Genomic DNA, 27,860 nt, shown 5'->3' with positions numbered 1-27,860 from the left:
ACTGTTATAGGCCTGATATTAGCCTCTGTTAACTTCTTGATATGTATCCAAGCACTTTGAACATGTTGACATTACATAAGGCTGTTTATCTGTTTTAAATATTTGATAACTTAATCAAAAAGTCCAGTTGTCTAGCCCAACATCAGTCTCAATGAATTATAAAGTAATACGTTCTATACAGCACACACACACACGCACGCGCGCACACACACACATACACACACACATGCGTGTGCACATAAATTTAGGTTACAGTTTTGTAAAGTAATTCCTTATATTCCAGCCGGCTCCAAAAAGGGTTCTATTAGTGTCTGTTGAGAAATGTTGGTCAACAACAAGAAATAAGACTAGCGTAGTGAGGCAGTGTGCGCTGAGTAAAGATCTAGTTGCAAGATAATGAAGTAGATTTTGGTTTAACATCCTTTTTTGCCAAGAGTTAATACATTTTGAAAGGCTCCACTTTCTCATGTTTTTACGTGGGCTAGATGACTTTTGAACAGAGGACTTGCACAAAAGAGGAGAAGACAATGTAAAAGTGCTGCAGGCGGTGCAAGGAGAAGCAGATGGAATGTTGCTGTTGGTGTTTCACATTCCTCCCTCCCTTTCTCTTCATGGCCCCTCCATCTCGTGCGCACGCACGCACGCACGCACACAAACACACACACTGCTCTCGCTCTTTCTCCCTATATCTCTCTTCCTTTTTATGCTTTCACTCTTTACGTCTCCCCTTCCCCTCCAACACACTCCCTTTGGTCCATTTCGCCGTAGTTTCTCTGTTGTCTCAAGCAGATGATGCTCTCTATGGAGATAGCTAGTTCTGACCACAAATCTGACAGTATTAAAGGCCTTCCAAAAGTACCAGTAACAGCATACCGACAGGTACCTTAGCATATTTACTGTCTATATAACCATTTGCTATCTACGCAACACAATAAATGGCCAGAGTAGTGCACCATGCCCAGCTAAATGAGTAACAGTTTTGTCAGTTTAAATCTTATGTCAATCTGAACATTATACATACTTCACTCTTGAAAAGATGAACCATCATTTCAGGTTCTTTTTTAAAAGATGGTGTAGTAAACCTGGAGATTCAAGCGATAACGGTGGTGCATGGTGAGTTTTGGAATGTTATCTCCCACTTTAGGAAGTGTGGTTGCCATTCCTGAGGCATATGACTGTTGCCCCCATGGCGTGGGCATGTAGATGGTCCGCATGTATTTGCCCAGTGCAAACACCAGATAGCAGATGTTTGTGTGTCTAAATTATTTATTTGTGCACATATTTCACCGTGGATGCTGACAAACCGACAAAGGCCAAGGATTGTGCCGCCCATGGTTTCCTTGCCTCTGCTCTAAGCCGGAGCCTGGTGTGAAATGTGATTTATCTGCTCCATACTTCGCCCTGTCCTCTGAACACAAGGCTGTTTATTGAGCTACCCACAACACTGCATTATTTACTGGGTGGCAATTCTGCCCACTGCTTTGTAGTGTTATTAATGTGGCTCAAGGCACCATCTCTGTGACTCTCACAAGCCTCCTCTCAACTTCTCTCTTCCTCAGATAATTCCCAGAGTTGCTCCAGCACACTGATGTTTCAGGTTATATTCAGTTTTGCCATCTCCACCCTTTTGATTAGTAGTGCAGTTAAAATGCCAGGCAACCACATGTGTTTCCCTTGTGCTTGTTGGGTGGAGTGGGATAGAATAGTAAATAATGTCAAGTCAAGGTACAACAGCAGCAATTGTAGAACTGTATGAGGTCAATGGGTGAGGGGCTGTGGGACTGGCTTCCAGATGTATTTGTGTATGCGTGTGCATGCCAACAGATGTGTACATGTAGCTGTGTGTGTGTGTGTACGTGCGTGCGTGCATGTGTGGGTGTAAGCATGGTGGCTCACACTAGGCACAAATTTGTAATCCTGCCATACATTAGTGATGAAACAATTATACCCCTTTCACACTGGCCAAAAAAACCCGCTAACATCCGCCTTTTTACATTGACCAAAGGCGGACATCAGAGGGTTTTTTGGCCAGTTTGAAAGGGGTATTAGTCGGTTAATCTAGTAGTTGATTTAGAAAATTAATCGATTGTGATTTCAGTAACTGATTAATAATAATAATAAATAATAATTTCTATTTGTATAGCGCCTTTCCACAGCTTCACAAATGCAAAGATTTGCTTGTATTTCTCCAAATTGTCCATCCATCCATCCATTATCCAAACCACTTATCCTGCTCCCAGGGTTGCGGGGATGCTGGAGCCTATCCAGTCATTGGGCGGCAGGCGGGGAGACACCCTGGACAGGCCGCCAGGCCACCAGGCCATCACACACACACACACACACATTCATACCTAGGGACAATTTAGTACGGCCAATTCACCTGACCTACATGTCTACAAATCATATCATCATGAAATTAAGACTAGGTTTTTTTTTGGGAGGGGGGGCTGCTGGTCAGACTAAGTAAACAGTTGGGTTCTGAGAACTTGTGATGGGCATTTGTCATTAATTTTGCTATTTTCTAGACTAATTGATTAATTTAGAAAATAATAAATGAATTAATTGATAATGGGAAAAAAACATTAGTTGCAGCCCTAATATACTCTATTTCTCAAAGCTAAGCCTGATGTGGTAAATAGCTTATATGTCTGTACTACTAAGGCTGAAATACATAGCAGACATAGTGAGCATACTTGTCCCCGGGCCTTTTATTCATTCGGCCTTGCAGTGGTAATATGGAGTCAGCGCCCATGGTAGCTTGATCACTTCACTTTTCATGGCTCCTGAATCATCCTGAACCATTAGATGAATACCACTCAAAGTGTGAATGAAGCTGGGTACATGCGGTACGTGCACTGTTACTACAGGGGAGGTTTGTGGCTGTGAAGGTCGAAGGGATTACAGAGCGTTGTGTCTGCACTGTTGAACAGGTTAACAAATTAACAGGGAATTACCATGGGCCGCATTCCTTGTCCAGCACAGCTCAGTAATCCTGGAGACAGGCAGGCAGGAAGGGCAGCTGGTGGGGTAGTGAACCAAGCAGGCCACATCAGGTAGGATGGAGGACAGATGACAGAGTCCTCCTTTAATTTGTATTTTTATTTTATCTTTTGTAGTGGTCGGCAAAAGTAATTGGTCCATTTCTGGGTATGAGTTGTAACATCTACTGCCTCTTTAAATGGGTCCTATTTAAGTACTAGTTTAATGATTTTAGATGAATTTGCTGAAACTGTGCTGTTGTCCTTTTCTTTTCTTTTTTTTGACTGAGGTATTAGTGATTTATTTGACTGAGCTATAGTGATTAAAGGGCCGTTTACACGGCAACGTTTTCAACATAAAACGGTAAAGTATTGTTGCATTTTGGCTGTTCGTTCACACAACAATGGCCTTTTGGGGGCCTGAAAACGCAAACTTTTGAAACCGGGTTCCAGAGTGAAACCTTTCGAAAATGCAACTCCAGCGTCGCCGTGTAAACTAGCAAAACCAGTTCCTGTGAAAACGGTGACGTCACGGCGCCACTTCGCACATGCGTATTACGTTTTCAGTCATATAGCCATGCGCGAGGAAGAAGACAACATTAACAATGGCGGATTGTGTTTGTGCTGTTATCGCTGCTAAGTTTGTTAACGCTGCTCCAGCAAAGTGTAGATTTGCTGCACCATTACTGTGATCAGCGGAGACGCATTATTTACATGCGCCAAATTCTCAATCCACCTATACGTCGACGGAGGGCAACCAAAAGACGCTTTTGGACAAGACCTGGGAGAACAAGCTGGTGGTGGGGAAACTCGTTTTTTTGCGGATCCGTGCGCGTGCGGATCGTATTCAAAACGATGTCGTCGGAAAGCGGAACTTTTTTAAAACGCAAAGGAAAAACTTTTACGTTTTTAGCAAGACCGTTGTCGTGTAAACGTGACCTCATTTTCCATCTTAACTATCCAAACGTACTTATGTTGATAGGATTTTCTAGCAGGGTTTGATTGCCAGTGATGGGATTTTAGGGGAAATGTTTGACTTGTTGGATAGGGGAGGGCCGCTAAATGGAAGACACTGTGGGCAAATGGAGCGCATTGAGCAAATAGATAATTAAGAGGCAGACCTACACAAATGATGAAGTCAGACCCTTTAGAGTCTAGACAAATCCGCTTCCCTTTGGTTCGGAAACTGATATGTTGGGGAAGCCTTAAAGAGTTATGTAGCCAAAACTCGGTGAAGCAGTTTCGATTTCACCAGTGAAATTTGTTTAAGAGGTTTTGTCTCATGAGCAATGAATCTTGACAAAACCAATCACAATAATAAAATAAAGTCCGAGCCTTTTAAGATACTCACTTTTTGTCAAACTCACTTTCTGTGTCAAACCCAGCGGGAATCGTAGCTTGGGTCGGCCAAGGAACAAGCAGCAAGATAGGCAATGCAAAACAGGATAGATTTTCACAGACGCTAATGAAAAACTTCGAGTAGGGTAAAAAGTGAAGGCAGGCTGGGCGGCCATGTACACGGACTGTACAGCAGTTAGGCTTGTTGTAAAGAGAGAATGTAAAAGACAAAATAGCCCGATAAAGGCCTGTAGTAAGGCAGATGAGGGGGTGTTTCAAGCAGGCTCTTCAAATACTATGAGTGTGTTGGTTCAGTCTTGACAGAATTGACTAAAACCACTCTATTCAAATTTTATGTCCGCTGCATGATTTAAAAAAAAATTAAAAAATTTTTTTTTGCCATGACAGGGAATTGCATTCAAGGGTAGGGATTGTCAAAGCTTGGTTTGGGACTCAAAGGTGAGTTGATGGAATGTTAAAGTGGGTCACCGCACTATTTTGTAAATACAGTATCCTCCTTTTGGTAATTATCTTGCCCAAATCTGTCCAAGTACCAGAAATTGATCGATTGAATAATGCAGGGGTGAAGTAGAATGCGGAAGCTAAGACATTTGGTATGCTGAAAACAATGTGAAAGTAGCTCTTATGCAGAGCTTTATACAAACTGAAAGACTAAATTCAACCTTGAAAAGCTCTCCCTGTTGAAAGCAAAATTTCAGTACCAATGGTCTAGGGAAAGTCCCTACATTAGTCTGGTCTGGTCTGCTCTCTGTCGCTCTCCTCTCGCTCTCGCTCTCTCTCTCTCTCTCTCTCTCTCTCTCTCTCTCTCTCTCTCTCTCTCTCTCTCTCTCTCTCTCTCTCTCTCTCTCTCTCTCTCTCTCTCCCCCCCCCCAGCTCACTCTCTCTTTTCAAACACACACATACGTCCAGGCATACGTGCACACATAGCCACCCAGCCAACAGTGCTGTGTAAATCCTGCTGTACCAACACAACACGGCCCTGCTCTGTGTGTACTCAGCTTTAGATGAGGCCCGCTAACTCCTCCACGTAATTACAACAGCCAGGCCACCATCTCAGTTTTTAGAAAAGTCAGCGAGGCTCACAGCCTGCTTCGCTGTTGCTGTTGGCACCGGCCTCTTTATTACAACAAGTCAACTCCCCTCACTCTTAACGTGACCTGAGAGAGAGGAAGGCCCCAAAAAGCCCAGCCTGATGCTCCTGCTCGTTGCTTCTGCTGTTTGTGTGGGCCAGTAAAGCTACCCTCAGGGTAACAGTGTTTGGTTTGAGCCTAGTTTCTCTCCTTCCATGCTGAGTTAAGGGTATTTTATTGCAAGTTACCGAGACAACAATCCGGCAAATGGATAGGGGCTTGTACAGCAATTCCAGGAAATGGGGTTACTTCCTCACTCAGCACGAACAACTTCCTGCCCTCTCCTGTATGGATGGGTGCCAGGGCTCAGCGACGCCCATTCGTGTGCAGTCTTTGTCGGTAGTTTAGTAATTACTTCCTCGTCTCAATCCACAACTATTAGCTCAAAGCCTCTCTCTCTCTCTCTCTCTCTCTCTCTCTCTCTCTCTCTCTCTCTCTCTCTCTTTCTCTCTCTCTCTCTTCTGTCTGCCCTGCTCTTCCTTGCTTGTCTCTTTCAGCCTCCTTTTTGTCACTATGACCTAGTCAGGTTTCCCCAGGGGCTGGCTGTGGTTTCTGTGACAAAACAGTGGCAAGTGCCGAGGAAGGAACCGGCGTAATGCTGGCTGAAGACAAACAGCCAGTCAACCCGCCTCTTGTATTTTGACCACATCGAGGGTGGTAGTTTGTGTCTCCCTTTTCATAAGGCCTGACTGATGATGCTGGATTTATGAGTTATGTAGCGATATGGATATTAAGAGACCGTTGTTTTTGTGATATTAAGCTAGTTTAAAGCACAACTTGCTCAAATTGAGCTGACAGCAGATTCTTTGCCACTTTCATTGATTGATTGAGTCTTTATTTGCACATATGAAAAATTTAAAAAAAGATACAATATATAATTGGCAACAGAATGTGAAGGAGAATTGCCGAAAAACCCTGAAGGGGCTTTCATTGTTATTATTTCGTTATTTCATTATTGTAGTTTCTCTGTATCACTTAAATGTAGAACCAGTAGGATTTGTCGGTTGTGGTTCGTAAACACATCGTTAAAAGTTGGCTCCTCCTCCCCGGCTCACCGTCACCAGAAGGACACGCCCCCTGACCGCAGTTGCCAGAACACATCCCAGTGTACAGACCAACTCCATGTTGCTCTTCATCCCCATCCTCTCCTTCTGCGCTCGCCAGCGGGTGAAAGCCAACCCCAGATTCAGTCTAGTTTTGGAACGAGCTTTGTCCGTTTGGCGTTTCGCCTCACTGTGTTTGTGTCTTTTCAGTGCTGTGTCCGCCATTGTCATGGTTTCCTCTTGGATGCGTGCTTATGATCTCGATCTGGCACCTGGTCGCTACATTTTTATAGAGTCCTGCTGCCCAGAGGTTGACGCCTCCCGTACATAGCAAAATAAGATAAATAAGAAAATCCAGGCAGAGGACAGGGTCTCTGCAGATACAGACACCGCTGCACACGTCTAGTGGCTCATAAGTGATGATTGAGAGGGAGTATTTTTGTATGAGTCTATACAATGAGTTTTAGGAAAATCCTACTCGTTCTACCTTGTCACATCACATTCAGTAGTTTCAGAACAAAGCTTTCACAAATGGGGGTGCCCATTTCTTGATCAATATTCACTGATGAAAAAATGTATTTACCCAACAGGCATGACAGCACAAAATATTTTAAAAAAAAGATAGTCTGCGGTTTTAATAATTGGCATAGAATGCACACCAAGCGTATGAGTTGGCAGAGATAGGCTTTATTAAAAAAAAAGGTCACAAACCTGTTCTTATGTAGCATTGAATCACAAGGGTAAGTGGCTAATCTGCAAAAATCAGCATGTAGTCTCTTCTTGTGGTTAATCTTAAAGACAGATTGTTCACTGGTGGGGCACCCCGGTGACTCACCTGGTAGAGTGTGTACCAAATAAGGCTGAGTCCTTACCGCAGCGGCCTGGGTTCGAATCCGGCCCGGGCCCTTTGCTGCATGTTATCCCCTTTCTCTCCCCTGCCTTTCCTGTCTCTCTCTCTACTTTCACTGGCCAAAAAAGGTGGAAAATGCCATAAAACACAATCTAAAAAAAAATAATCTGTGATCGACTGGCAGCCTATCCAGGGTGTCTCCCCCCCTGATGCCCAATGACTGCTGGGATAGGCTCCAGCCTCCCCGTGACCCCGGTTGGGATAAGCAGTCTGGATAATGGAAGAAAATAATACGAGTAAAGTTGATTAATTATAAATTTGACATTATGGCAGAGGGACAATAATTTGTGGAATGATTATTCATTGGCATCCCCAATTATAATATAACGCTTAATCATACACCATAAAACATCTGTATGTCTGAGGTTGTGTTGATGTTAGATTGATGCAACAAAAAAAAGAAGGTTGTATCATTGGCCAGTAGTGTCAGAATCCTGATCCAGAGCAAATTCACCTCGGAAGCAGACCTCGGCTTTCTGTCCTTCAACCAGAGTTTGTTTGATCTAAGGCTAATTTTTGTGCTTTCTAAACTAACAAGGCCTTACTTTACTGTAGTGGTGTGACACAACAAGTCTACGCCTTTATGACCTCTACTCTTAGTAAAAGCATCAGCTAAGTGTATCTAAAATAAGGCATGTTTTAGAGTGGTGCCTGGTCTGTCAGTCAGTGGCCCCACTGGGATTTTGTTTCAAAAGAAAGAACAGCAGACTGAGTAAAATAACACGCCTGAATGCATTTCAGATTGCTTCATAGTAGGCTATGTAATCTTATGCAGAGTTTCACAGCTCCACAGGCAAAGACCATGGAAATGGAAACAACAACCTGAGACACTATTAACATAAGTTATCACTTAGGTGACTGTTCGCTCATTCAGTGTGTGTGTGTGTGTGTGTGTGTGTGTGAGAGAGAGAGAGAGAGAGAGAGAGAGAGAGAGAGAGAGAGAGAGAGAGAGAGAGAGAGAGAGAGAGAGAGAGAGAGAGAGAGAGAGAGACAAGACACAGAGAGAGAGAGAGAGACAAGACACAGAGAGAGAGAGAGAGAGACAAGACACAGAGAGAGGGAGGGAGACAGAGAAAGAGAGACGGGGGAAGGAGAGAGGGAGGGAGGGAGACAGTGAGAGAGGCAGGGAGACAGAGAGAGAGACAGACGGGGGAGGGAGACAGTGAGAGAGGCGGGGAGGGAGACAGAGAGAGAGAGAGAGAGGGAGGGAGACAGAGAGAGAGAGAGACAGACGGGGGAGGCAGGGAGGGAGACAGAGAGAGACAGAGTGAAAGAGAGGGGGGGGGGAGCGCAAGAGAGACAGAGAGAGCGAGAGGGAGGGAGGGAGACAGAGGGAGGGAGGGAGACAGAGAGAGAGAGGAGACAGAATGCATGCCTGTTTGTATAAACATTCTTTTCTGAGAAAGACAGTCAGGGGACTAATCTGTGTGTGTGTGTGTGTGTGTGTGTGTGTGTGTGTGTGTGTGTGTGTGTGTGTGTGTGTGTGTGTGTGTGTGTGTGTGTGTGTGTGTGTGTGTGTGTGTGTGTGTGTGTGTGTGTGTGTGTGTGTGTGTGTGTGTGTGTGTGTGTGTGTGTGTGTGTGCGTGCGTGTGTGTGCGTGTGTGAGACGGAGGATGATAGATCTCTTTCTCTGCTTCACATTAGCCCCAAAGTCTCAAAGTTTCACGCTCCCATCAGCAGGGATCATATACACACTTATTCCCATTCTCACAACACTAAATCTTGTGCTTCCCTCTCATGCACCCCTCTGTCCCACCTCACAATGAAAAAATGAAGTGACAAAGAAAGGGGAAAATGGGCCCTATGAAATATGTTTTATTTATTTATTTATTTATCACCATTTTAGTTTTTCTCGGTTTATTTTCATTTTATTCAGATTTTTGTCTTTTTTTTACCCTTTTTTTTTCCTGTAAGAAAGTTTGTGTAATCAACTACAACAACAAAAACAAGAGCAAAATGGCATTTGGAGTTCATTTTATCATTCATCAAGGTGCCTTGCATCAGAGATTTACAGCACAAGTAAATTGCGCTAATTAAAACGTGACTCTTTGTGTCCAGTCCGTGGTGTATTTACAAAACCTTTAAAACTGCCCTCGTCTCGATTCATAAACGCCATTTTGATACTGTTCTGTGCTAAAATTAGCTGCATTTCTTAGCTTTGTTTTTGTTTTTTGTTTTTCCCTCGACATTGATGTCTTCTGTGATTCTGGCCACATGTTTTTGTCTGTCCCATACAACAAACCTGGTGCGTTTACTGATGTTTGCATGCACAAAGACAGCAGCATGACAGGGTCTCTGCAGTGGAGTGATGGATGGACTGAGGATAAATTACTTTAAACCCTTAATATATTAGTAAATCCCCCCCCTTTCTCCCCAAGTGTACTTGGCCAATAACCCCACTCTTCTGAGCCGTCCCGGTCGCTGCTCCACCCCTTCTGCCGATCCGGGGAAGGGCTGCAAAATACCACATGCCTCCTCCGATATATGTGGAGTCACCAGGCACTTCGTTTCGTCTGACAGTGAGGAGTTTCACCAGGGGGACGTAGCACGTAGGAGGTTCACGCTACCCCCCCCCCAGTTCCCCCTCCCCCCTGAACAGACGCCCTGACCGACCAGAGGAGGCATTAGTGCAGCGACCAGGACACATACCCACACCCGGCTTCCCACCTGCAGACATGGCCAATTGTGTCTGTAGGGACGCCCGACCAAGCCGGAGATAACGCGGGGATATGAACCAGCGATCCCCATGTTGGTAGGCAACAGAATAGACCGCTACGCTACCCGGATGCCCTATTCATGAAATTTAGAAATATAAATATCCCCCTGCAATCTCCAAATTCCGTGCCACTTCCTTGTTTATATCCAAAATCTGTTTTTGTCTCTGTTCCGTGTCCATGCTTTCCTCATCGTGAAAAATCATAGGGCCCTTTATTAGGGAGGGGATGGGGATGTTGCCAAAGTTATCAGGGTCAATTGGCGTCATTGGTTTTCTCCTCCTGTCACACGCTGGTTTCGTTGTTGACTCAGTCGATCAGGCCTTATCGAGACTAATCCCAGGGAATTCCTCTTGACCACAGCTCATTGATAGGAAGTGTGAGAACAGTCATTAACCAGAGAGGATGGAATGTTTGTTCATCGATATGAGCCCACATAACAATACACCAGCCAGAGTTACTTTTCTGATGTGTGTGTGTGTGTGTGTGTGTGTGTGTGTGTGTGTTGTGTCATGTCTGTTGTAACTTGTTTTGAGTTTGTGTTAAAGATAGAGCTAGGGGAATATATTGACATGATATCGATATCATGACATGAGACTACAAATCGTCTGGGATTTTGATTATTGCAATATGGTGGTACAACTTAGATGTTTTCCTTTCCTGGTCTTAAATGCTGCATTACAGCAAAGCCATACAATTTTCTGAACTTCTTATATCTTTTAAACACTAGAACACGACCAAGGCCGTCATTTTGACAGTTTTGGATTTTCAAAGTTTAATAACTTTGTGGGGGGGGGGGTACAGACCTGCCACCCTGCGAGTGCTCCTAAAATTGCAAAAATTGCTATTAAAATGAGTTTTAGATCAATTGAACACAAAAAAAGTTATGATAAGATCTACCTAAAACGACCATGAGCGGTCAAAATGACCGCTTGTAATTTGCGCGTGATCGTGCACGGCGTGTCACTTTTTCCGACGTTGGTTGGTCACATCATTTCCATCATGAAGTTCATTGCTCTGTCCTAGAAACACACTGGCATTCTCCAGTGCAGAGAAATAGTCTAAACTTGAATTTTGATTATTGCCAACATGTCTGGTTACAGACGCACCATGACTACCACCGAGGCGTTGCAGTATTTACAGGCGTTGGACAGCGGCCATTTTAAATTGTTTGAAAAATAATATTAAAGTTGTTAAAATGTTAATTTTGGTGTCAGTTAGTTTCTTAACAGGCATACTGTCAGTTAGGTATTTATCTTGACAGAACATAGAATTGCGGCACGGTGGTTAGCGCGGTTGCCTCACAACAAGAAGGTCCTGGATTCGAGCCCCAGGGTAGTCCAAACTTGGGGGTCGTCCTCTGTGTGGAGTTTGCATGTTCTCCACATGTCTGCCTGGGTTTCCTCCGGGTGCTCCGGTTTCCTCCCACAGCCCAAAGACATGTAGGTCAGGTGAATCGGCCGTATCAAAGTGCCCCTAGGTATGTGTGTGTGTGTGCGCGTGCGTGTGTGTGTGATGGCCTGGTGGCCTGTCCAGGGTGTCTCCCCTCCTGCCGCCCAATGACTGCTGGGATAGGCTCCAGCATCCCCGCGACCCTGAGAGCAGGATAAGCGGGAGTTTAAAAACCGGCAGCCATTTTGACCACCCATGGTCGTTTTAGGTAGGAGTGAAATCCTGGTTGTCCTACCGTTAACTGAGTGAAATGAACAATGGATGCCTGTGCCTGCTTGGTCATCATATCCACATTAATGATCTTTTTTTCTTTTTTTCCCCCAAAATGTCCGTGTGAGTAAATTCGGTGGAAGGGGTTTTCCTATGGCAAAATAAATTCTCAAAGTAGGCACTTGTGGAGTGAACATTTCAGTTTGCCTTAATCTTGCAATTGCGGGCAAGTGCGTACAGTAGTTCTGATGGACTCCAACGTAAAGGAGCAGTTCTTTTTACATAGTGAATAAAACTTTACATAGGATGTAACAATTTCATTCACAATAGCGTGATAGACTTAGTGGCTCCAGCAGTAATATGAGATCAATGTAAATGAATTTACATTAAATGCCATCGGATTGGGCCCGGGACATAGAACGGCGTTCTTTGCGTCAACAAGAGTAGTTAGCATGTATAAAGGGCGATCATCTCACAAGACGATGAGGGAGGAAGAGTCCTCTAGGAAGTAATTATCAAGTGACAGATAACTCAACAAGGCTCAAAGTAGGCAAGCACATATGCAGAGAGGTACTCACAACTTGGTGCCTTCCCGTCAGCAGGAAAGCCCTTGAAAAACAAATGCTTCCAAAGTAAATATCTTATGAAAGCACCAATAGTCATCCCCAAAAATGTTGTCACGTTATTGATGTCGAGGTATACGGTCAAAACTATTGTGATGTTTGATTTTGTCAATATCGCCCAGCCCTAGTGAGAGAACGACCAGTCCCCTGCCTCTATTACAGTCAGAAAAGTAGTTGTGGTTTGTTTGTTTGTCTGTGTGTGCGTGTGCGCGCGCGCGTTTTTGTCTGGTAGCGTACTAGTGGTGGAAATGAAGTAATAAGAGGCAGCCCGTCCCATATCCAGTGAGATCATTGTATCTGGCATTACGACAGCGTATATGGGGAGCTCGTCAAACCAGTCAGGGGACTAAAGCAGCTTTTTTAGTCTCTGCTCTCTCTGCTCTCTCTCTCGCTCCCTCCCCCTCTTTCGTCAGCCCCCCCCTCCGTTCTTTTCTTCCCTCTGCCTTGCTTATGGCTCTTTTTTTAACTCTCCCTTTTTTGTTTCCACAAACGAGCATTACTCTTTTTGCCGCTTTTGGCAGTTCACTATTCTTTGTTAGCTGATAGGAGCACCAACATATCCGCTCAAATCCACAATAATAATGTCAAATGGGTTGGGAAAAAAAGCCAAACTAATTATTAGCCATCATTCAGACAAAAACCTCACTGATAGCCTCCGTATTAAGAGTCCTAACAGTTTGCTGCATCTTTTGCTAGGCTTCAACACAGTTCAACAAGAGAATCGTTTAAGCCTTCAAAAATCATCTGCCAGAAAACGGGAGGGCTCAGAGTACAGTCCTATATCGCTTTCTTTTATGTTTACTCAGGACATTTTTGGGGGGGGCGGGGGTGGATTTCCCCCCCCATTTTCTCCCAAATTGTATCCGGCCAATAGCTTGTTTGCAATCACGTGATTCTGGTGACACGCGAGATTGAGATGGAGGGCCGGAAGTGAAAAGCAGAATGGACGAAAGTCCGAACTGTGCTTGTTTAGACAATATTATGAGGGAAAGGTATAAACAGAAAGTAAGATAAACATAGCCACATAAGATAGCTTTACCTTTGACGACGTGGTCACTGCACACAAGCATTATCCGATTCCGCTCCTCCCGACCACGGATGACGGTTCGCAAGCCATTTTTTCCCTGCGTTTTCGGTCAGTTTCTTGTATTTCCACCCCTTACGAACAACACCTTTTGGTACTCGATAAACACTCCTCGTAGTTTCTCGGTTTAATCGATGTGAGCAACCGGCATTTTGAGAGTTTGTGAACGTGCTTCCTATGTAGAAAATCACTTCCTGCCCTCCACCTACAGTTCGCGCGTCATATGCAAACAAGCTATTACCCCACTCTTCCAAGTTGTCCCAATCGCTACTCCACCCCTCTGCCGATCTGGAGAGGGCTGCGGACTACCACATGCCTCCTCCGATACATGTGGAGTCGCCAGCCGCTTCTTTTCACGGGGCAGTGAGGAGTTTCACCAGGAGGACGTAGGGCTCACGCTATTTCCCCCCTCCCCCCGAACAGGCGCCGCGACCGACCAGCGGTGGTGCTAGTGCAGCGAGCAGGACACATACCCACATTCGGCGTCCCAACCGCAGACATGGCCAATTGTGTCTGTAGGGACGCCCGACCAAACCGGAGGTAACACGGGGATTCGATCTGGCGGTCCCTGTGTTGGTAGGCAACGGAATAGACCGCTACGCTACCCAGACGCCTTCAGGACATATTTTGAACAGGAGCTACATCTGAATTTATTTTGAAGTACTTTTTTCGCTTGACGCAATACATCCCAACCATCTTTACTTTCATACTTGTGAGAGTAGTGTTGCCCAGAAGATGCAGCTAGCTTTGGTAGCGTCAGGGCCGCCCATAAGGGGGGGGGCTTCTGGTGTCCAGCCGCTAGGGGAGGTTCATGGAAGCAGCAATGATCATGTTGCTCCTAAATATAAGCAATAATAATGGCAATTCTTGCCATTGAGTGTGAACTGGTAAACAGATGGACTTCAAAGACATTATAAAGGACTTTGCATCCAGTAGGACAAGGGAGATGGCTTTATAAGAGGGAAAGATGAAGCCATAAAGTAAGAAATTGCATTTTTGACCAAGAAATGTGTAGTGTAAGTGTAGCAGATCTTTGTTGACCTTGGTGTGTTTAAGTGTGTCAGAGTCCTATTATGGTATGTGTGTGTGTGTGCGACTATGTAGCACCTGTTACTGAGTAAGTCTCTCAGTTTACATGTATGCATTTAGTAGGAGAGAGAGAGCATGCATTGATATGAGTAAAACAGATTTTTTTGGGGGGGGGGGGTCATTGGACCTTTTCTGGGGCTCAACCATTTCTGTGGGCGGGCCTGGGTAGCGTTAGCTGTAGCTGCATACTAAACAAACTTGTTAGATGGCAGTAATAACTCCCGCTGTGAATGTAGCAAGGAACACATATTTACGGAAGTGCAAGTTAATGTCAATTTCAGTTTAACAGAAAGCATGGTTTGTGACTATTTTTTTCTGTGAAACATATTAATACCTGCCCTGTGATGGCCTGGCAGCCTGTCCAGGGTGTCTCCCTGCCTGCCACCCAATGACTGCTGGGATAGGCTCCAGCATCCCCGCAGCCCTGAGAGCCAGGATAAGCGGTTTGGATAATGGATGGATGGATGGATATTATTACCTGTATGTCTGTACTGTGAGTGTTTGCTTTTGAAAAGAAGCTATAACAGGGTTTTTGGAGGCTTAAGGTAAAAGTAAAATCATGGGAAAAAGTTCCGAATACAAATATGATGTAAACTAATGAATCATGTGAATGATTGAAAATGCAGAGCTCATACAACCAACCGTATTTGTCTCAGAAAGTAAGTTTTTAAGCAGAATTCCCTAATCATTGATGATTTCATTGATGCTGCAGTTAACACTTATTTAACCACCCAGAGAATTCCTGTGCATCACTTGCATGAAGGCTCTGAATCACATCGGCTCAGCACACGACGAGTAAGACATGGGATCTCAGGCCATTATATTGGCGGTTTTTTTGCACCACTGTCCTGTGCTTAATGACATTTTAATTTTAATTTGTTCTTGCTGCCTTCTGGGTTGCTGTCTGCCATCTAGTCTGCAGATGTTAATTTCGGTTCACGCTTTTTGTCCCTTCTGTACTGAAGAGTGACACCATTGGAGTTTCTCAGCATTGAGCCTATGTGATGATATGTGTCACTCTTCCAGCTGACAGCATGGCGACTCCTAATGGCATCAGAACAGCTGTGCAAAACCCCTCACAACATTTTCACAAATGGTCCATCCAGCCATCCATTATCCAAACCGCTTATCCCAATCGAGGTCACGGGGATGCTAGAGCCTATCCCAGCAGTCATTGGGCGACAGGCGGGTAGACACCCCAGATAGGCCACCAGGTGGCCTGGCGCATCTGACAATTTTCACAAATGGTCAGATGTGCCTAAATATTTTTCTTACGTGCTCTCAGTATTGCAAGCTACTAACCCGTGCATGTGTCTAAGTTAAGTTGTCTATCACTTTAAATTAATTCCCCATTGGACTGTGTTGAAGCCCAGTGAGAAAATTCATCGAAGATATAAGATTCTCAAATCCAAAGTGATCAGTGAAGTGTTTATCTCAAGGATCATAAATTATGCCCGGTGAGGTCCGTGTTCAACAAAAAGAAGGTTCACCAAAACACTAACATTTCACATGAATAGTCTCCTTTATGAAAGGGCCTCTATAGATGGATTTTATTTTATATTTTTCACAATAACTATTGTGTTTCTCTGTTTGTTTGGCCCTGTGATGGCCTTGCGACCTGTCCAGGGTGTCTCCCCCGCCTGCCGCCCAATGACTGCTGGGATAGGCTCCAGCATCCCTATGACCCTGAGAGCAGGATAAGCGGTTCACATAATGGATGGATGGATATTCTGTTTCTCATGTGTGTCTCCGTCAGCACGAGTTTCCACTGTCTGTGCTCAACAATCACAGTTCACTATTTTCTGTGATAAGACTTGCTGCAAATAATGAAACCAAAAAAACTCCTTCTCCAGCTGTTTGGGTATGCACTGTGGGGGGGGGGGGTTATGAATTTCATGCTGGTTTATGTAGCTGTATCTCCATGTCTAATGGGTTGTGACAGTCAGTCTGATGCCATGACATGAATCTTCTTTTTGTTTGATCAGCTTTATTGAATGACCAGGCGCTGAAGATCCAAGTTCCTGTTCAGGACATGACATCAAATTTCGCGTGTTGCACTCCACTTGCGTTACCGCTGGTTCAGCACAGTCACAGATAACAGTGATCTTTTATCAGTCCTCATTGCTTCTGTAAACGTGAACATCTGTTTTCAGGCATAAGGACTGCTAAAGCCTCCGTATGAGGTGTTATTTGAAAAATGTATGGATAATCGCTGTGGTTGTTTAGTATGATCCAAAGGCGGTCAGATATTTTATCCAAACCTCAAAGTTTATCTGTTTTCTGAGCCTATAATAGATGGTTTATCTGCAAATTACGTAGTCTTGTCATCTATATGAGAACTGAATTTGAGTGTCATTGTGACTAGTTTCGACACAGGAAGCCACATTAGCGCTTAGCTTATTTCCTGTGGGGCGATGTCTTTCTTGTGAAGCCGAGGTTGGCTTTGCGTTGAAATCAGCTGACCTGCCCTCAGTCTTGTTAGCGAGAGGTCTGTTTATTACAGAGTGGTGGTATTTGATTGAACCTCAGCTCAAAAAGGTGAGGCTAAAGGTAAAATGAAATGTGAATATATCAGTGTTGCTATAACCAGCTCTAATTCCTCCCTGAAGTTTTGTTTAATTGATTGCTTCCACTTACAATGGCCTGCTTCAGCTGGCTAACATATCACAGTGACAAATGAAGACTGAGAACACCATGCTTCTGTTTGGCATGTTGTGCCAGCATGGTGTGCGTGATGACCACTTGAGCCTTGTGTTTCTGGTGGCATCAAGGCCACACAATGGGCGATGTGTCTGGCCTTGAGTGCTTCACTGGTGGGGAGATAGTCGGGCTTTGTTGTCTCCCTCAAGGCTCACTTCTGTCTGCCTTCCCTGTCCGGCTGCCCTGTGGCCACTGGCTGACTCCAGCCCAGCTTTGCACAGCTACTTATGTTGATCAGCTCTATTGGATTGCCGCTGTTGTTGGGTGGAAAAGAAAAGAGAGAGTATAGACTTTCAGGCTGTGTTTTTTGGGAGGGAAGTTTTTGTGAAATTTAGTACAATGAACTGTTTTAAAGGCACCATTTCAACCACCCACTATTTGGAAACACTAAATGTAACACAATGTATTTCACACATTTGATAGCATCATTAGTTTTTCTTTGTAAAATTCAGTATTCACTTAGACTGAGGAAAATGAGACACATGGTAGCAATCACTGAGGGAGATACATTTGAAACTGATGATTCATGTGAACGGCTGAAAATAGAGCTCATCCAGCAAAGATAGCCACCTCCAAAACTAAGTTTTTCAGCAGAAATGCATCACATACGATTTTCCGAATGCTTTCGTGGAAACTATTCTAACCACTCAAAAATCCCCTGGATCACTTGCATGAAAGCTCTGATGTCATGTGTGCTCAGTGCACAGTAAGACTTGAAGCATTGGGATCATGGGCCATTTTATCAAGCCTTTTTTTATACTAATTCCCTGCATTAAATGACAACATTACTCTAATTCGTACATGCTGTCTTTTGAGTCATTTTCTGCCGTTTGGTCTGCAGAAGTTCATTTTGGCTTATTCGATTTGCCCCCTCTGTACTGAAGAGCAACACCGGTGCAATTCCTCAGCATTGAGCCTATGTGACGGCATGCATGGCTCTTCCAGCAGACTGCATGTCAGCCTCTGTGGCATAAGAACAGCAAAACAAAAACAATCACATGTTTCTTATAAGTGGTCAAAATGCCTGAAATTTTATTTCAGTGTTCTTAATATTACAAGTTACCAACCCGTGCATATATTTGTTTTGTTTTCTGATCTTTTAAATTATTGAATTATTCTTTTCTGTCTTTGTCCAAACTTTAACCAGTCCTCTGTTTCTTTCAGCTCTCCAGTGTGTGGATAATGTGACGCCGTGTGTCAACAACGCTACCTGTCTGACCTTCACCAATGGCACCGGATACTGCAAGTAAGACTAAATAGCTGGATCCTAACCCTAGAGTCGGAGTCGGTGGAACTCGTGCTTGGTGGACTGAAGCAGTATGGTACTGCCACACATCAACAATGAAATTAGACAGCCATATATGAGGGATACTGCTTTCCAAAGCCAGCGTGGCAGGAAGGCTTGTAGATCAATCCCAGACTGTGCTAGGCACTCTGATGTTTTACTCAGACACAGAAGGGGGAATAAAAGACTCCTCTGTTAGCCAAAGTACACCAGTTCTGGGAACAATACCAACACACACACTTCCACCTCCACGACATCTAGGTTTTCCTTTGACTTAGTCCCATCTAGAGAAGTGATAGCTTTATGTTTTGGAATTATATTTTACTGCCTACTGCTCTCTTCCCATTGCGGACTAAGACAAAAACAACTCGTGATTCTCATTATGTGATACAAGAACTTTTTCATGACAACAATATAGGAATCTCAGTCAGCTAAACTAATTTGATTAAATCAGAACGATTGCCTGTGATTGGTTATCAACTGCTACACATTAACTACTGTAGTTTTTTTTTTTTTACAAGTAAATGTCACAATAGCCCCAACTGCCAGCCATGGAAATAAACTGGTCAAACTGGCCTGCAATATCAAGTGATATAATCATTCCATTTAAGATAAGATGGACGTACTTTATTAGTCTACTACTACTAATTTTGGCTGCTCCCATTAGGGGTCGCCACAGCGGATCATCAGTTTCCATTTCTTCCTTTACTTTACTTTATTAATCCCTGTGGGGAAATTCATCCTCTGCGTTTAACCCATCCCAACACACACTGTTGTTAGGAGCAGTGGGCAGCTGCAGTGCAGCACCTGGTTAGTAACTGTAGTTCTTCTTATTGTGCCTCAGTCAGGGGCACAGTCAGGAGTATTAACCTGTGCGTATCTTTTGATGGAGGGAGGAAACCGGAGCATCCGGAGGGAACCCGCACAGACTCGGGGAGAACATGCAAAAACTCCACACAGAAAGGATCTGGGATTCAAACCCAGGACCTTCTTGCTGTGGTTGTGCATTTAGAGAAAATGCTTCACTGGAAAGGACTGCTGTGACCTCTGTGATCTATGACTTCCACTTTCTGACAGCTCAGCTTAGTTTGTAATTAGGCCCTTGCTATCTTTGTAATTGCATTGCCACTCCCGTGCCTCATCCCCAATGAAAACACCCCATCGGTTCATGAACCTATCATATTTCATCCAGTGTGATGTGAATCGCACAATGTATCTGTTCCCAGAGCCTTGGAATTTCAACAGTCTGCCACTTTAGTCAGGAGAAGATACAGACTCGCCACTTGAAGGTTAGAGAGTCCTGCAGGTGTTAAGGGGGCTTACTCTGTGTGTGTGTGTGTGTGTGTGTGTGTGTGTGTGTGTGTGTGTGTGTGTGTGTGTGTGTGTGTGTGTGTGTGTGTGTGTGCACGCACTCACACACCTGCCACATGTTTATTAGGAAGGCCTACATTATGATGGGCATTGCTGTAACCCATCGGCACAAGAAACAGTCTATTAGGGGTGTTTCACTGTTTGATATTCCGAATCATTCTCATTGGTACAATTCATGCAATGCTAAAACCCAGCACAGGCCATATGAGGACACGCTTTCTTTCTTAGAATTCCACGTGATGAGTCAGCGATTGGTAGTCTGGGAATTCGCAAATGCAGACTAGTCTGGCACCTCTCAGATCATTTTCGATTTCCATGGGGTGTTATCAATGGGCGCAGACCAAAACGCCTTTGGACACAATTGGATAGCCCTACAACCCAACGAAACGTGTGACCTAGAGCTTAAACTTACCAAATCCTTACGGAAGTATGAACATCTTTCTTATCAACAAAAGCTTTAAGTGCCATTGTTATTCTTTTAGAGAAAATACATATACTGTATACTGTATACGTATACCATCCAGTTTGTTTAATGCTGTCACAACAGCAGATTCAACGGATCCTTCCACATCAGCGGCAGCCAACGGCGCTCCTCTGTACGTCAGCGTTATTTTTTTTCCTACCCGCATTCTGGGAAGACCCACCTCTACTCTGCCTCTGATTGGCTAACCCTATCCCTAAGCCCACCCTAACCTTAACCAACCTTAACCTACGTGACCAACGGCGGCAACGAGTACTTGCCAATCAGAGGCACAGTTCCTCCAATGCGGGTGGGGGAAAAAATAAGGCTGTATGGTAGGGCTGTGCGATATGACCAAAATCTCATATCACGATATAGGTCATTCATATCACGATAACGATACAGCTCATTTTCTGTAAATTCAATGACTAAATAGTTCATATAAAATGACCACATGGAAAGGCCTATTTGTTCTTACATTTTGAATTATATACTTGACAAATAAAATGTACTCACCCATATTTGATTATTTTCTCCTTTTATTTAGAACCTTTGCGCAAATGTTCAATTAAGCATGTAACAAAATATTAAATATTAATGTATAAACTATAAAAAGGTAAATAGAAAACACTGTGATATTGGACTAAACAAACAAAATGGACTTGACTTTTCAGCTATAGTTGCATAGGTGGTAAAAGAGGCTAGTGGTGTTTGAGTCTGTTGTGGGGACCGGCGTGCGGCATATTTTGCAAAGTACGGTTTTGTGGTCCATATCAGACTTTTCATACTTAAACCATGTCCATACGATAGAAGTAACCCCTCTTTCAGGTACAAGCGCCTCGTTTTGTCCTGGCTGGTCGGAGTCCTTCTATTCGGAATTACACCGTTTTGCGTTACTTCACTGTCCTCCATGTTTGTTTGTATTGCCTTCATGCAAATTTCCTGCCTGCGTCGATGCTGTGCAAAGAGCGGAAAGGGTCGTCCAAATGACGAAAAGTATTGCCATAAAGAGTGTGATTTGTGACACAATGAAATAAATGATAGAGCTTAATATGAAACAACAGACATTTTCTATGTCACATGACATATATATCGTCATAGTGCACAGCCCTAGCTGTACGTCATCACGTCAGTCCCGCCCCATATTAGATAAACAGTTGTGATTGGTCAGGTCAGCTTGAAATGTGTCTGAATGGGAGAGTAGCCAGTAGGATGGGACGATATAGGATTTTATCACGGATCCCGATAAAAAACACTCACGAAAAGTTGATAGTGGTGAAATTTCAGTATCAGGATAATCGTAAATGGAGATAATCGTGAATATCCGCACACCCTGGACAGGTCGCCAGGCCATCACAGGGCCGACACACACACACACACACACACACACCTAGCGACAATTTTAGTATGGCCGATTCACCTGACCTACATGTCTTTGGACTGTGGGAGGAAACCGGAGCCCCCGGGGGAAACCCACGCAGACACAGGAGAACATGCAAACTCCACACAGAGGACGACCCGGGATGACCCCCAAGGTTGGACTACCCCTAGGGCTCGAACCCAGGATCTTCTTGCTGTGAGGCAACCGTGCTAACCAGTGTACCAAACAGGGATGGGATGGGTAAAACAAAGGAAAATGGTTCTCCAGTTAATCAGTTGTGGAAGGCATTGTTTATCAGATAGGTTAAAAAAAATTGAAACTTTTTAAAGTGAGTTTTCAAATGTATCTGGGCGGCTTGCTCAGGTAAAACATATGTGGGAAACACTGCAGGCAGTATTTTTTTTTCTGAATTGAATGGTTATATTGACGATAACAAGGTGTGGTAAGACTTGTGCCAAGAGAGGGTTCATATATGGAGGACAGACACAGGGATTGCAAAATGCACAGGCTTTCTTTTATTTGCACTATTTATAGGGTATAATGTCCTTTTTTCCAAGCTGCACTTGGCTGGTACTTAGTGGTGCCGGAGACTTCTTTCCCTCCATCTCTAATTTGGTTCCTGCGCTCGCCTCTGTAATCGTGTGTCAATGACCCCGTTTACACTTGGCTTTAAAATGCATTTTTTTTGCAATCAGATCACAAGTGAACAGCGCTAAATACAAGTGTAAACAACCACCAAAACGTTTTGTGAACTTGTTACTCAAACCACCTGCTGAGGTGGTCTGGGACGCATTTGACCATATATCTTTTGTAGTGTAAATGCTAATGTGTCCTTATGTGTCACCGACAAGGACGTAACAGGAAATCTTCTTCTTGGGAGTAACAAAATCTGATCACAAGTGGTCAGCAGGACGCATTTGGAGACGCATGATAAACACAGGTGTAAACAGCGGTGTGTCTCACTGTCCACTTGTGAGCCGATCGCCCAAAACGCATTTTAAAACCAAGTGTAAACAGGGTCAGTGTGTCAGTCCAGGAGCCAGCCTCACTGGAGAATATAAAGGACAGGTTAATTTGACACACCTGGGGCCGAACATCAATCAACCTCGCTATCGTGTCTGCTGTCTCGCGACCCACACCCCTTCGCTGTCCGCTCGCAGCCGAGGCTAAGGCACACCCCACAACCACACAAGGACAACAGTAGAATGAATGGCCTCTTGCCCTGGAGACAGAGGAGTCTTTCAGTCTTTGAGTCTAGAACAGTCAGCTGACAGAATGCAGGCTTACTATTAGAAAGATTAACTCATCTGTTTGTATGGATTTCACACGCGTACATTCCCCTTTGATTAGGCGTGTACACACACACACACACACACACACACACACACACACACATGCACCACTATATGCACACATGTATGCACTCCTGTTTCTCTCTGCCTGGTGTCTTCCAGTCTGAGCTGTCCCGCTGCTGAAAAGGCCCATTGTGTAAAAATCCCATTATGTGTTCATTAGTCTTCCTCACATATTAAAATCGGCTGGTTGTAAGTAAATAGTCACCGTGGCCCCTTGGCTGAGACCAGTTTAATTATATTCCACGGAGCAGCCCAAAGGTCAGACTGGGAGTTGCGTTGTAACTATAAGGACAACTGTTGTGATTATAGGCTGTTTCACTAAGATCTGGATTTTACCATGGGCAGACCGCTATTAAACCCCCCCCTCCCAAAACATATCAGAGGGGATTGATATCTTACAATAAGCCAGTCAAGGAGTGGGATTCAAGGACCATGTCATGAGCTGACTTGTATGGAAAGAAAAAGACTTTGCTTTGCTATATTTCACAGGCAAGAATAACACAGACCTGTTCTTATGTCCTAAGTCATGACGAACAGCTCTGGAAATAGAGATTTTAAGATGATGATTCCTTCACATTCTCTTAACTGGAACGTGAAGAAATTAGCCTGAGTATGGTTTCATTTTTCAACTTCTCCCTTCTACTTGTGTCTTTCTCTTTTTTTCTTTTTCTTTTTTGTTAAAGCAAGCTTCCGCGTCTTATTTTTGGACAGAGGAGGAGGAGTATGGGAGAGGTCGGCAGGATGCTTGGTAGGTAGGGAAGGGTGTAAAGAAGCTGTCGAACCGGTGAGACTGCAAGCCATCAGCCGAGGGTGTGAGAAAGAGACCTGTGGTGCCTGTGAGTGTGGGTGTGTGTGTGTATGTGTTTGTGTCTGTCAATGGTGCATTTGACCAGCTTCATATGTTTTCAAGCATATGTTAGTCCTTTGAGACATGAGACAACACTGCGTGATGGGTGATGAGTATTTTTTTGAGATATTATTACAGAGCACTGAAGTGTGTGCGTGTGTCTGTCTTTTTTTTCTAAATTTTTCCCCTTTTTCTCCCCAATTGTATCCGGCCAATCACCCCATTCTTTCAAGCCGTTGCTACTGCACCCCCTCTGCCGATCCGGGGAGGGCTGCAGACTACCACATGCCTCCTCCGATACATGTGGCATCGCCAGCCACTTCTATTCACCTGACAGTGAGGCGTTTCACTAGGGGACGTAGTGCATGGGAGGATCATGCTATTCCGCCCCCCCCCCCCAAACAGGTGCCCCGACCTACCAGAGGAGGCGCTAGTACAGCATCCAGGACACATACCCGCATCCGGCTTCCCACCTGCAGACACGTCCAATTGTGTCTGTAGGGACACTAGATCAAGCCGGGGGTAACACGGGGATTCAAACCGGCAAATCCCGTGTTGATAGGCAACGGAATAGACTGCTACTCTACCTGGACGCCCATGTGTGTCTGTGACTTTGTGTGTGGTATGGCAGGGAGGCTTTCTGCTACTAAGATGGAGTCTTACTAAATGAGATAGGACCTGAACAGTCCCAGCCAGGCTGAGGCTGGCTCTCATGCTGTCATCCAAACCTTGTTTTCCTCCTTAACAAAATGCCTTTTGTCTACTACTGGGCCATGGTGCAAAATGATTAACTCTCTCTCGCTCGCTCGCTCTCTCTTGCTCGCGCTCTCTCTCTCTTGCTCGCGCTCTCTCTCTCTTGCTTGCGCTCTCTCTCTTTCTCATTACTGCATAGGCGCCCTTTACCCCCAACCCCCCACTCTTTCCATTTTATTTCTTCTTTTTTTTCTGAAGCATTGAGAAACAGCATAAAAGCATTGTGTGGACCTGGTGCCTGTTTGATCTGACAGGTAGAATTTGCCTGCAGGGTAGACAGAGGAAGAGAGAGGGGCTAAAGAAAGGAGGATGTCTCTTTTCAGGTAACCTGAGGAGGAGTATCTCACACCACAGCTCCTTATACGAATGATGAGAGAGGAGTGGAAGGGAGGGGGGGCAGGGGAGTGGAGAAAGGAGAGAAATTAGCCTGTCACTACTGCTCCTTCATCAAACTGTCACTCATCTATCCATCCATCTGTCTCTGCCTGTGCTGCAGGGGGTTGGATGCCTCTGGACACTACTCACCTGGCCTCTTAATCCCTCTCTGCCTCGCTTGAACTTAGCCATCTTTTCTCCATTATCCCCCGTTTTCTCCGCCTTTTCTGTTTAACCTGTGACCCTTTCTGCTTTGGGCTGCACTGGCCCTCTGTCGAGTTGGTTTCCATTTTCCTCAACCCTATTCGCCTTCATCACAGCCTACACCTCTTTTCTCCTGGTATGCCTGTCTACCTGGCCAACTGCCTGCCTGCTATACCATACCCCTATCTGTCTGCCTGTGTTGTTCTGCTTTTGAGCCACACACCTGTGTGTGTTTGAGTGAGAGAGAGAGAGAGAGAGAGAGAGAGAGAGAGAGAGAGAGAGAGAGAGAGAGAGAGAGAGAGAGAGAGAGAGAGAGAGAGAGAGAGAGAGAGAGAGAGAGAGAGAGAGAGAGAGAGAGAGAGAGAGAGAGAGAGAGTGTGAGAGTGAGTGATTGGCTGGCTCCGTGCCTGCGTCTATATGTTTGCCTGTGTCTTAGCCCGTGTGTTTTTGCTTGCCAGTCAGTTTGTATCTGACTCCTCTGTCATCTCCTCGTTACCTTGGAAGGAACCCATGATGTGATTTCCTGTCCTAATCTCCTGTCCAAGTCTCATGTCCCCAGGACAAAAGAGGGTGTTGGTGAGGCGGGGCTTGGTTTGGAGAAGGAGTAGAAGGAGGAAAGGGGAGGAGGGGGAAGAGTGAGAGGAGGGGAGGTGGGGGGAGGAGGGAAAGAGTAGAACAGTGCTCAAGTCATTTGGGAAGTCTGTCTTTCTCTTGGCGCCACACCTCTACCCTGCCACATCAGACAAATACATACACACACTCGTGCACGCACACACACAGATAATGACCAGGATAAGATCATGACCCAAACTAAAGTCAACAAACCCTATAGCATATGATTGGAACCTAAGTCTGTGATTTCGCGACAACCATCCAAAAGATTTATCACCCTCCACAACCCATATTGATGTGGTTGGGACTGTGAGACCACAATGATAAGAGATTGTGTGCGTGTGAGTGGTAAGGTGGAGGCAGTCCAGGGGCACCTTGAGCCCTGGGCATGATACCAGACATGCACTGAGAGAGCTAAAATGAGCTGATATCAAACACTCAAGAGATCTTGATCTGCTGATGGGGGCGTGGCTTTGGGTAGAATGGAGGTAGCTGTATGTATGTACGAGGGCTCGATCTACTACTACTACAACTACTATTACTACTACTACTACTACTTTCGGATGCTTCTGTACGAGGGCTTGATAATATGGCTAAAAAATATCTCAATATATTTTTTTTACATTTTGATGATATACAATATATACCTTGATATTCTTGTATTCTCTGTGAAATGGCATAACAGGATATCCAGGAGAGGTTTAAAACTATTCATTGGGGCATCCGGGTAGCGTAGCGGTCTATTCTGTTGCCTATCAGCACAGGAATCTCCGGTTCGAATCCCCATGTCACCTCTGGCTTAGTCAGGCGTCTCTACAGAAACAATTGGCCGTGTTTGCGGGAGGGAAGCCGGGTATGGGTATGTGCCCTGGTCACTGCATTAGCGCCTCCTCTGGTTGGTCTTGATGCCTGTTCAGGAGGGAGGGGGAACTGGAGGAAATAGCGTGATCCCCACACATTCTACGTCCCCCTGGTGAAATACCTCACTGTCAGGTGAAAAGAAGCGTCTGGCGACTGTATCGGAGGAGACATGTGGTAGTCTGCAGCACTCCCCGGATCGGCAGAGGGGGTGGAGCAGCGACTGAGATGGCTCAGAAGAGTGGGGTAATTGGCTGGATACAATCGGGGAGAGAAAAAAAATCTATTCAGTGGATGTTAGTTTTCAGTTTGAAGATGTTCTGCCATTCATCCTGATGGCCTCTTCAGTTCTGACCGTAGGTGGAGTAACCTCACTAGTGCCACCCATCATTTTGAAAGATGACCTGAGTGGGGACAGCCTTTCAGACCAGGCATCCTTTTAGTGCGTTCTGAACGTGACATCACTCACCCGGGCCACCTCTATTTTCCCTGAACTGGACCAGAGACCTGCCCCAGGCTGTGACCGCTACTTCTCCCCTTTGTCCCATTTTCTTGTTGGAATAGCAATGCTGTGTGGCAGTGTTGTTCACATTTTCTCATGCATTGGTGCCCATTAGCAAACACTCCGTGAACTTGAGGGGAGACACAGGTCTGGCCACGTGAGATTTGTACTCTACCAACTCTCTCATACTTGCAAGACAAGGAGGAGGTCATGAGACTACTGCAGTTGGCCCAGTCTTCAGGAAACTCAATTGGCCGCATAAAAAGCACATTAAGATCACTGCGATATTCATGATGTTGATGTCTTATCAACGTTAGTGGTCAGTTAAAAAAAAGAAAAAGCCATGATCCATTACACACAACAGCGCATACACACACACACACACACACACACACACACACACACACACACACACACACACACACACACAGATGAATACTAGCGTGTGCTCAGACACAGAGATTGAAGCCCCAGGGAGGAAGCCTTACATAATGGTGAGGAATGTAACGACCAGACCCTAAACCCACAGGTCGACAAAGTGACAAAGTGAAAGTGGCTCCCAGTC

General features: G+C 44.9%; 1 protein-coding gene across 1 annotated transcript in view; it reads left to right on the top strand.

Moving 5' to 3' along the window:
* The first annotated feature begins 17,371 nt into the window (after positions 1-17,371).
* notch2 (notch receptor 2) overlaps positions 17,372-27,860 on the top strand; it is a 56,423-nt gene continuing 45,934 nt past the window's right edge. Inside the window, exons 1-2 of the mRNA XM_056276883.1 lie at positions 17,372-17,405; positions 18,457-18,538. Of these exons, the coding sequence (XP_056132858.1) occupies positions 17,372-17,405; positions 18,457-18,538 (116 nt within the window). The remainder of the gene's footprint in view (positions 17,406-18,456; positions 18,539-27,860) is intronic.

Source organism: Lampris incognitus, chromosome 3 (genome assembly GCF_029633865.1).
Source record: "Lampris incognitus isolate fLamInc1 chromosome 3, fLamInc1.hap2, whole genome shotgun sequence".
NCBI classification, from domain to species: Eukaryota; Metazoa; Chordata; class Actinopteri; order Lampriformes; family Lampridae; genus Lampris; species Lampris incognitus.
This window is presented reverse-complemented; position numbering and strand designations above follow the sequence as displayed.